This window comes from Mastigoproctus giganteus, chromosome 6, assembly GCF_048544385.1.
Source record: "Mastigoproctus giganteus isolate SK-2022 chromosome 6, ASM4854438v1, whole genome shotgun sequence".
Taxonomy (NCBI): Eukaryota; Metazoa; Arthropoda; class Arachnida; order Uropygi; family Thelyphonidae; genus Mastigoproctus; species Mastigoproctus giganteus.
The window spans coordinates 175,994,806-176,006,607 of record NC_143580.1 but is presented as its reverse complement, the minus strand read 5'-3'; the positions used below and the strand labels follow the sequence as shown (position 1 = coordinate 176,006,607).

Genomic DNA, 11,802 nt, shown 5'->3' with positions numbered 1-11,802 from the left:
GAATTGTGAATTGGTTTATATCGAACGAAATGTATAAAATTCATCGAATATTATCATGTGAAGTAATACGCACAGTATATATTTAAAACCACGTTTTCGCATAAAATTTTTATTTTAAATAATTGGTTTTGAATATGCTTAGTCCTTTTTTTAAATGCTGCTTGGTTGACTTTTTTTCCTCCGAAGCAAATCGAATATAAAATAGCCTATTTAAATATTTTATACAGTTATATTATGTTTGGTGTTTTTGTGATGGTTTTATATGGTCTGTTTATTGTGTAATACAGAAACATTTATCCATTTAATGTCTTTAACGAAAACGAATAACCAAAAAAGCTTCGCCAAAGCTCTAATTAAAGATTTGTTGCTCGACCAGTGATTCGCTAGAAGTCGTGGAATTCTAATGAGCATGCGCACCGTGTTCTCAGTCGTGGACATGCGGACGACTTTCAGTTGCTGTGAGACCTGCGTTGAAGCAAGTATGGGCTGGGTGAAGTAAATGGAGCCGACTAGTGTTGTTTGCTTCTTGTTCCTCTATCCATAAAGAACAACTGTTGAATAGAAAATGTTAATAATGATTCATCTACCACAAATGATGTGCTGTATAATTGCGGCTTCGTAAAGCGCACCGTCTCTGTGTGTCGGGAGGTGAATCGAACCTATTCGGTATATCAGCGGTGCTTCAGTTTATTGGCCGTCCCAGTTAGGGATGCCGGGTGACCGTTGGCTGTATGTTGTCATCTGTAATGCCCATAGCATTTGGTGTGTGGATCTATCCTGAGAGTAAGATGCTAAAACTAGTATCTTTGTTTTCTCTATTTACATTACTTAAAGCTTCGGGATTCTTTGAGCTCCAGGTTCTTGGGATTCAGAACTATCGAGGCGAACTGTCGAATGGCTCGTGTTGTGGAGGAGGTTCCCGGGGCCCGGACGGCTCCTGTGTCCAGCAGTGTAACACGTACTTTCGTCTGTGTCTGAAGGAGTACCAGTCTCACGTTACTGCAGCAGGCTCTTGCAGTTTCGGAAATACCTCGACTCCCGTTATTGCTGGTAATTCGTTTTCAGTACACACTGAACCAGGCAAAGAAGTGATTTTAAGACTACCATTTACTTTCAGGTGGACGGTAAGTTACAATTGAAAGTCGTGTCGCTGTTCTCTCCATTTATGTTTTATGTGAATAATGTGAGTATATCATTTGCTTTTGGAAAGGTACGGTCATAGTTTTTTTTTTTTAATTTATTTTGAAAAGTTTCTAGGAATAAGAATTGCACAAGCTTATGCGCATTTCATATTTTAAAAGCAGTGCAGGTTAAATTAAATCTGCTCTGGGCAATGTGATTTTTGAGAAATTGCTTTTTTATTTATTTACCATAACAGTTGACAGTTATGTCAGTGGTTATTGACAGTTATGTCGCTGCCGATAGACACAACACTTCAGTAGAACATTATACAAGCATTAAATCTGGCATAATACCGGGACCCTATTCTAAAGTTAAGCCGCGCAACCTTAAAGATGTTGTAATGGCACAATGAACTATGCATATTATAGTGAAGTTTACTGCATGCTCATTTAATTATGGAAATAAAATATGTACTTTAGTTGATTTAATTTCTTGTTGTATTCGTGGTTTTATAATAGCAGTCTGGAATATTGCAGGATGATTCATAAACAACTTTAATTTGTGCTATGTGAATGAATATTATAGACTATATATTATTTATTTAATGTGAAGTAATAATAGCAGAACTGTTTGTATATTTAATTACTTCCCTCTTTCTTTCCCTCTCCATATACACACGTGCTTTGCCGATAAGCGTTGTGTATGTCGTATCCCGATACACATAATATATTTTCAAATACTCGAGTTTGTGTTGTTGCGTTAGGCTTAACTTAACTCTTCAGAATAGGTGTAATTAATTTCATTGAGCTTGATAAGAATAATATTTTTGCTATTTAAGTATTTTCAGCCTGCAATGTATACGTTTGAATGTGCATTAACACTAGTTTGTTTACACTTCTTATACGAAAATATGCTTGAAAATTTTAAAATATATATTACGCGAGCAACCAAAAGATTTATGTGAACACGTGGTGCTGTTCATATCTGTCCATCTTGTGCGCGAAAATTAATTCCGCGTATTTCTATGGAATCGTGTTCATAGTTTGGTTTTTTTTTGGTTTTTTTAATCATGGCTTTGGGGGAAATAATGTCGCCGTTTAGAAAACTTTTATGTGTTTGTATAAGTAAATAATTATAGATTCAAATGAATGTCCTTTTTTCTAGTAACATTATCATAGTTTCGTATTATTTTAGACCACTGAAATCATTGTAATATGTGCGCTGCAAAAAATAATCCAATAAAATTTTTGTGATTGATTTGATTGAAAGCTTGCCGATATTGCTGATATTTTGAAAATCGTGCATGGTATTTCAAAATAATTTATGCTGAAGCTTGAACTTATAAATTTTGGTTATATCTAATTTTAACATTTCTGTACTTTGTCGGCGCATGGCTTCTAACTGGGAAATACACGGCATTGGATAATGCTAGCTATGCATTCAAACATGAGTCGGTCTTCAAAGTGGATGACTGTTGTAATCATAAATGTTCAAGGGTTAGATGTCTCTAGGTAAAACGAGTATTAATTAGATCATAAGTGATTTTGGCATATATCAATCTATAATTCGTAGCAAAGTTATAGAAATTAAGTTACAGCATCCTTTCAAATAGGAAACAGAAAAATCGGAATTAAATATGACAGCATTGTGTCAGCTTAGAACAATTCTTAGAGATATAATCCGCTAGGAAATTTCATTTTTTTTATATAAATCGCACAGTAATTTCATTATAGAACAGATTTTTCCGAAAACAAATCGCATTGACCAAACATAATTTCCTGCTGAATAATCATCGTTTCAGGAAGGCTGTTCTGTTTATTTATCCATGTTGTTGATGCTTGACTTGGCACGTTGAAAGCTTGCCATCTTCACATGAGCCAAGACGCCTTACAGAAGGCCCAAAGAAACAAGCAGTAGCTGTCAAGAGGGGAAACTAAGAGTACCAGCAACAGAGTTGTAATTCGCCTGTCAGGCCGAGCTAGTCCCTACCAGCCATGTGGATAGGCTCTGTCAGCAGACGCCTTAACCTGCAGTCAGACCAGAACATGTACAGCTTCCCAGTTTCCCACAGTTTCGGAAGAGGCCTGATTATGCCTATGCACTGTCTTCGTGCTGTTCGGGACCTTTCCAGCAGCTTAGTTTGTTGAAAAATTAAGCGAAAACGGAAATTTGGAAAGCACCTTCAAAGAAAAAAAAAAAAGGTTGAAACTAATCGAACTAGTATTGAGCTGATTTAAAATTGTAACCAGAATTTTATAAAATTTTACGTAATATTCATGATGCCATTTCTCAGATAAAATATATTTTTTCAGATGGCGAATATTTAAAAAAATAAGATGTAGTGTACATTTGTTGTCTTTATTTATCTGACTATACAATTTGATCTTAATTTTGCATTAATTTCTTCAATGCATTTTTATGCATAAAGGGAAGATTTAAAAAAAAAATACAATTAAAAGAACATGTAAGAAACACCCACTAAATTTTTATTTAATATTTTAATCATGTGAGCATGTGCTGCTCTATTATATTTATAAAATTATAAAAATATAAGTAAACAGGATACTTAGTGTTTAAAAAAATAATACTACAATAATTATTTTCCTAAATAATAAATGAGAAATATAGAGTGCATATACAAGTATAATGGTGATATGAATATTGTAAAATGACAAACAAGTAGTAAAATAAATATATATTTCACCCTAATTACAAATAATAATGGTATAAATATTGTAAAATGTAAAAAGAAATAAAATATGAAAAAGTAATTGGAGAAATACTTGAAAATACAGTCAGAAAAATAGTTTTAAAACCATAATGATATTTATCCCTTTGTGGATAGACAGGCCATGGATATATAGTATTTGAAATAGGATTAGAAATTCTGATCATGGACTGCTTTTGTTAGTGATACCATTTCCTGTTTTTATGAAGTTTCAAAGTTGACTTTATTAAATATTAATGCCTCCATTAGATTTTCTAAAAGTTTGAATTGTAGAATGATAATACTGTGTGAACTTTTTTCCTGAAATTTTAATTGTATTCCTTACCTCTCTTTTTTTTTTTTTGTGTTGATTTGATTGGATGCAAATGAATTTTATGTTCCATTCAAATTTTTGATTTGTGGCTTTTTTCATCTTAGAAGTATGTATGTATATATAATTTTTAATTTAGTTTAGTGAATATATAGCATCAGCTTATCCAGATATAAGTAACATACAGTATGTATACTAATGGTTCTGTATATAATTAGTATTTGTAGAATTTTCAACATCTGAAATATATAAGAAATTGCAAGAAAAAAAATAATAATAAGGAAAGGATATTTGAGTTACTCAAAGTTTATGAAGACATGAAAATATCAGGGAGTATACCTATAAATCTACATTGTCTAAAAATATTTGTAAAAGAAATTATTGGTTTATGTGGTATTTAGGACTTGATTTTCACATCATTATATGGAAATGAGAACAAAGTATAGCATTTAGAGGAGTAAAATAATTAGTTTATAGATTTATGGTAAAATAATTAGTTTATAAATTAAAAAAAAGAAAATGCTTTTTTTTATTCTCTGGTACACCCACACCATTGGTAAATAGAGTTTACCACTTCATTGTAACTGTTAACAGCCTTCAGTTACCAATGAATCATTCATTCCTTCTGGTGATATATTAATTAATCATGCAACATTCATACCAGTGATCATGTACTCTACCCCAGAACCACAGTCAGTTCTTTCTTGGTATTTCAAAAATATATTATTATTAATATATGATAATATAATATTATTCTTAATCTAATAATAATTCAGGAATGATGCTTATGTTTTTGTGTATCAGTTATCAGAATTAATATTATTTTATGGACAAGTGCTGATTCATTCAGTACATTAAAGTAAAAAAAAAAAAAAAATGTTAAAAATTAAAATTTGACTGCCTTTTTATTTTAATAAGTTTTTATACTGGAAAGAAATGTCAGAAAGAAATTAGTCAGTATGGAAAGAAATTTTTTCTGATTCCATATATGATAGTTGGGATAAAATAAAGAATAATTCGTCACAGAATAATTTGTCATAATTAATTAATTAATAATTATATAACTGATTTATAATGTTTATTATAATTCATATTCATTTAATTGTTTATATTAGGTTAGATTTCAAACTGTTGTTGTTACAATAAAACATATTTAGCACTAAGTTATTCCTGTATGCCAGTAGAGTGTAAATATTATTTATAATGAATTTCTTATGCCACTAATGATTATGAACCTCTTTTATAGATTAAAGTAAGATGAATTAAAAAAAAACAGTAAAAATGATAAATGAAAAATGATAAATAGTAATAAGTTTTGTTATTATTATTATTATTATTATTAATAGCCATTGCAAGGAAGCCTGAGGCTTATGCAGCACCGTCAAAAAAAAAAATTTCCCTATTACCCTGAGAGAGAGAGAGAGAGAGAGAGAGAGAGAGAGAGAGAAGTAGAAAGGAATCACCAAGAAAGAGAAGAATGATGATATCCAGCTCAGGATCCTGGGTGAGCCAAGCCCATACTCACCAGATGTGAGCCCCTGGGAGTAACTCTTTGAGTGGGATCTACCCATTTAATATGGTCGGTGAAATTTAAAAAAAATAATAAATAAAATAAGGAAAAAAATGAATTTTTCTTGCAGAAATTACTTCCCATTCCACATTAAGGGAAATAATATATTTTGCAGAGTGTGTCTATATTGACTTATGCAGAAGAAAGAATGGTGGACAAATTTCTCCACTCCACTTAAGGAGTTAGGACATAGCTGGAGGAAGTACTAAAATCAAATAGATGTGCATCGTTTAAGATTTAACACGTGTATTCATAATAAACTATTTATATTTTTAAACTCATGGAAAGTTAATATGAATACTATTAATTTTCAAAGTTAGAATGTAAGGGTCAGGTGCATGAGGTAGTGTTATAGAAAAAGAATAATGACAGTCAGATAAATGGTGAAAACTTGAATTAATTGTAAGCTAATAATTTCACTACATTAAGACATTCACCTTTAGGAATAATGTTAGTTAATATGTCATCTAATTCACCTGGTCAATTTAAAATAGGCTTATAACATCATTCATCTTTCATCTTTAATCCCAGTGAAAATGAGTAATTTTCTATTACTCATTGGTTTTATGCTACCAAAGTAACTTTATTCCAATCCATTTTTTTTTTTTTTTTTTCATTTTAAAATCTTTTTCCATGTGTAAAGATATTCAGACATGAATTAAGACAAAAGAAAAAAAAAACTACATTGCTGAATAATATGGATACTTTTCTTTTAAAATATAAAAGCATAGAAATATTTTCTTTTTTGTGAAACTAAAACGTATTTCTTTTGTAAAGTGAATTATTTTTCTCCTCCAATTCAGAAGTAGAAATGCAGCACTTAAAGTGTCGAAGGGAAAAGTGTTTTGTCCAAAGTACAAAATTATAAAACTACATCTGGAGCGCATCGTGTGCAAATGAAACAGTAGCCACTTCGAGTTAAAATTGTTTCTTTAAAAATGTCACGTTGCACTTCAGGAAACAGAATTCAAGCATTCATCATTTTAGAACGCATTTGTTTTCAACTAGAGTTATCCATTTGCGCACAAGAAGCATATGGCTACATTTCGTGGCCTCACGCTAACCTACTGGAGTTACGGTACGGAATGTAGTGTGAGTGATAAGGAGGAGGAGAATAAGGGGAAGGGAAAACGAACAACTATTTGCTAGAGGTGACAGAAGTTTTCCATAGAATGATTGAAAACTGTGTAGTCAAGGTCGGATTTAGGTAGTTTGGGGCCCTAGCGAACATATTCTTAAGGCTCCAAAAATATGGTTGCACGGGTCCCTGGACCAAAAGTAATTGTACTGTATTTAGGGCCCCATGACCATGGGCCCCTGGAGCAACTGCGCCACAGGACGTCGGTAAATCGGCCATGCGTAGAGTACTATAGAAGACTACATTAGCCACTGTGACGCATGCGCAATCACTCTGATGTGTTTATAGTTGGGATTTCGTTACCTATATACGGAATTACTACTCATTCTGATATGATTAGATAACACAGATATCTGTTCTACTATTTAGTTATGTTATCATGTAATATCTACTGTTTACGTAATTATGAATAGTTAAGATTCTGTCCCAGAACATGTTTGTTTAATAAAGTAGGGAATTTCGTTTGAGATGAAATTTCGAATCAGAACCTGATTACACACGAAAATAAGTTCAGGCTCACGTCATCATTTAAGGGGATTATTTAAAATAGCGATGCATGTCATTTGGTCTGTTTTGCAAAACTGTTACCTAGCATCAGCTTTGAAAATAATATATAAATTCGGTTAATATCAAAGGTTAAAACATTTTAAAATCTATTTTACAATTTCTTTCATACAAAGTAACAAAATGATAATTAAAAAAAAAAAAAGAAAAAACTTGCATTTTTGTAAATACAGTGTAATTTGTGTGACAACGATCAGCCAGTGATGGTTGCTTATGTTTCATCAAGCGTCGCTCAAAGTGCCTTGGCGTATCACTGTGTAACACCTTGGCTTGTCATCACTGAAGGACAGTGTCTGTGGTTGTTGTTATTTGGTTTTTAGGAGCATTAGCAACTAAGGCCATATTGCTCCGGGGATATGCGGTGGTCATTCCCTGACCTTTCCACATCCTCCGTATTTGGTGGTCACGGGCTCGAACCCCGGTCTAATCAAGAAGCGTGTGCTACGCACTGCTGCTCCTGCCCACCTTGCTACGGAGGCGCCCTGGACAGTGTCTTGCATCATCTTTGGGCTGACAGTACGGCACACTAAATTTGCAAAAGGCACTTGCACATCACACCGTCAGAGATTGAAGTTGCACACATAAGACAATGTGGCCACTAAAATAGTATATTTTCTTAAAGATTTTACATTAAAAGCAATCATTTGTCTCGGCTGCTCATGATTATTTATGAAAACTAAAGTGAAAATATGTCATCATCGATGACTTGCTAAGCACATAACTAGAAGTCAGTTTAATTTTGGTAAATACTGCCCAACCGCCGAAGTTTTCTTTGAAGAAGATAGAAAACAGATAAATCGTGCGCTTTGACATACAAAGTTACACATACTGCAGCGATTCCCGAATCGTGGGTCCTCTTTCCCCCCTCCTGCTTGGATATGCCAACAGTTAGAATGAACAAACAAAATAAATAAAGAAAGAAAACTAATTTTCATTAATTGCGCTTTTTATTTCAAAAATTTAAATTAAGCGTAACTTCATAAATCAAATTTAATGAAATAATTTTCATACTTCTATAAAACATATAAGCGGAATATGATTTCAAGGCAATGCAAAGCAAGGGGGCGCACAGAAAAATTCTTGCGCCCTCCTTTGTCTACAATATCTGTAAACAAAGTGGGAATTTGTTATTAAATGGATCCAGACAAAACAGGCACTATTAGGTAGCACTAAAAACATCTGCAGGAAAGTATTGACACAGATAGGAACATTGAAAAATTTAGGCCTCTTGTAGACGAGCGAATTGTTTATGACCCTATAATTTTATCGCAGGGTAATTGTCATTAACTGAATAGGTGTTTCACACCTCGGCGGGGAAAGCCAACGCGCATTGGTTAGGTTTCAGCCACTCGTATAAATAAATTTTCTGTTTATACTCCGGGACGACCAAACGGTCAGAGGAGTTCACAAGATAGACAGAATACAAGAAACAGCACCGTATTTAGCAGTCACTGGCTTGAAACCCAGTCACTCAAGGCACGTGTACTTTAGCAACCGCGCGCCTAACCACTAGGCTATTTCGGCCTAGTATCTGCGGACAGGACGCGGTAAAACTTTGTATAAGTGAGAAAAATCATCGTGCCTGTTATTACCTTTGTAGCCGAGTGGCCAAGAGCGTGAGTGCGGTAGCACGCCCTCTTTGAGTGAGCCGGAGTTCAACCCTGTGACTGCTAAAGGCGCGCGGATGCATAAGTACACGTGCCTTGAGTGATCGGGGTTCAAGCCCGTGACTGCTGAATACGGTGCTGTTTCTTGTATTCTGTATATCTTGTGAACTCCTCTGACCGTTTGGTCGTCCCGGAGTATAAACAGAAAATTTATTTAAATACGATTATTACCACTCGTGTGCAACTGGCCTTAAAAATATAGAGGAATTATTCTATTTCCATAAGTGGAAAACTTCATGAGAAAATTTTATGACACACTGTTTTTTATGATGACCTGCGAGATTTCTTTTCTTCTTTTCCTTGGTCGGATTACTGTTTCAAAACTTCTGATGTCAACGTTTGCTCAGATCGTGTCAGTGAAATTATTCTTGCAGGAATGGAATCCTTTATCCCACACTTCACTTTAAAATCTCGTCCTTTATCTAAACCTTGGTTTTCCAATAAATGTGCTAAGGCTGTTCAAGAGAAGAATGTTACATATCGTAATTGGCTTGTTTCTAATTCTTCAGTTTCATTTTCTGCCTACACCAAAGCTCGCAACATTTGTAAAGCAGTTATTAATCAGTCCAAACTAGAGTTTGAACAGGCTAAGAGTAGAAAAGTTGCTTCTTGCCCTAATGGTAGCCGAGCATTCTGGTCTCTTGCCAAAGCTATTGACCGCAACAACTTTTGCCCATCTCTGCTCCCACCTCTGTCCAAACCAGATGGTTCTGTTGTCACTTCAGCCAAGGATAAAGCTGACCTGCTAGTATCCCATTTCTCTTCCAACTCATGTATTAATGATCTTGGTAAAACACCTCCCACCATTCGCAACACGCTCCATTCAATTCCTCCTGTGGTCGTCCGTCAAAAGGATGTCAGAAGGATTTTGACGAATCTTGATGCTAAGAAAGCTCCAGGTCCCTATGGAGCTTTCTTAGCTATGGTATTTCTCCACTTGTTCTCAAAATGTTCTCCTGAACTTACTCCTATTCTTCGCCGCCTTTTTTACTTTCTTATTCCCAAGGTGTTTTTCTTTCTGCTTGGAAATTTGCTCATATCCAGCCAGTTCCTAAAAAAGGGTGACAAATCCCTCCCATCCAATTATCGTCCCATCGCAATTACCTCTACTCTTTCTAAAGTAATGGAGAAATCAATTAACCGCCAACTCTTAAACTACCTAGAAAACTTCCGTCTGATCAACGATCGCCAGTATGGATTTCGTCAGTGTCGATCCACTGGTGATATTCTGGCTTATGTTACCCATTTATGGACTAATTAAATGGAAAGGTTCGGTGGAACACAAGTAGTTGCTCTTGACATCTCAAAGGCTTTCGATCGTGTTTGGCATAAAGGTCTTCTAAACAAGTTTCCATCTTATTGTTTGCCAACTGTTTTTTGTAATTGGTTATCCAGTTTTCTCTCTGATCGCTCAGTGAGGGTGATGGTAGATGGCTCTCTGTCTTCTAACTTCTCCACTAATGCCGGTGTCCCCCAAGATTCAGTTCTTTCCCCCACTCTTTTCCTCTTTTATATTAATGACCTTCTTCCATTGACTGGAAATCCTATCCATTTTGCCGATGATAGCACATTGCATTCCACTTTCCATTTTGAGAAACCTTGCCCTGCTCAATCAGCTTCAACTTCTTGAAAATCTGCTACCAATTCCTTAAATGCCGATCTTCATGTAATTCTCCAGTGGGGCAAAGACAACTTAGTTGATTTCAACCCTTCTAAAACTCAATCTTGTCTTATATCCCGCAAAAAGGATTCTTCTGCTCCTATGCTTATCTTTAGTGACACTCCTATTTCTAGGCAAAATGATATATCTCTTTTGGGGATTACCCTGACTTCTAATCTCTCTTGGCACAAGCACATTACAAATATTGCTTCCTCTGCATCTAAAAAACTTGGTTTTCTCTTTCGCTCTCGGCGTTAATTTTCTTCTAACAGCTGCTCACTCTGTATAAATCACAAATCCGCCCTGCCATGGAATAATGTTCCCACATCTGGGGTGGTGCCCCCAAAACCTCTCTCAGACTTCTTGATTCCATTCAGAAGAGGGCAGTTAGGTTAATTAATGATTCATCTCTAACAGAGTCTCTCCAGTCGCTTTCTCATAGACGTACTGTTTCTGCTGCATGCCTCTTCTACAGATACTTCCATGGGCACTGTTCTTCTGAATTGGCTTCTATAATTCCCGCTCTCTCTTTCAAAACATTCCGAACACTTGCAGTGACCAGCCAACATCCATTTACTGTCCATTTTCAAACTCAGAGAACCAACTTTTCATCTTCCTCGTTTATTCATTCAACTGCCGTTTTCTGGAACAACCTTCCTTCATACGTGTTTCCTGAAAATTACATTCTACAGAAGTTCAAGTCCAATGTCAACAAATATCTTCTTTCGTCTTCTCAACCTCCAACTCAAGCACGGTACTAAGTACTATAGGTTCTAAATACCTCTCGTGTTTGGGGTTTACATAAAAAAAAAAAAAAAAACATGCCATGTCATCCCCATGAACTCAGTTTGCTTATAATGAATATGAGATTTTTCTTTATTACTGGAACTAGCCCAGTAATAGATATCATCTAGGTTAACCCATTCAAGTGAAATCAAACTTTATCATTTGGTGGGGTGGGGCGGGATTGAGACAAGTTCAGTGTTCTGCTCTGGATGATCCAAGGATGCCAGAGACTCTTTTAAAATATGACTTCTAATTGC

General features: G+C 34.9%; 1 protein-coding gene across 1 annotated transcript in view; it reads left to right on the top strand.

The window, feature by feature from the left end:
- Nucleotides 1-788: 788 nt before the first annotated feature.
- LOC150084767 (protein jagged-1-like) overlaps nucleotides 789-11,802 on the top strand; it is a 212,324-nt gene continuing 201,310 nt past the window's right edge. The window contains exon 1 of the mRNA XM_090376349.1: nucleotides 789-1,124. Coding sequence (XP_090232475.1) covers nucleotides 789-1,124 — 336 coding nt within the window. The remainder of the gene's footprint in view (nucleotides 1,125-11,802) is intronic.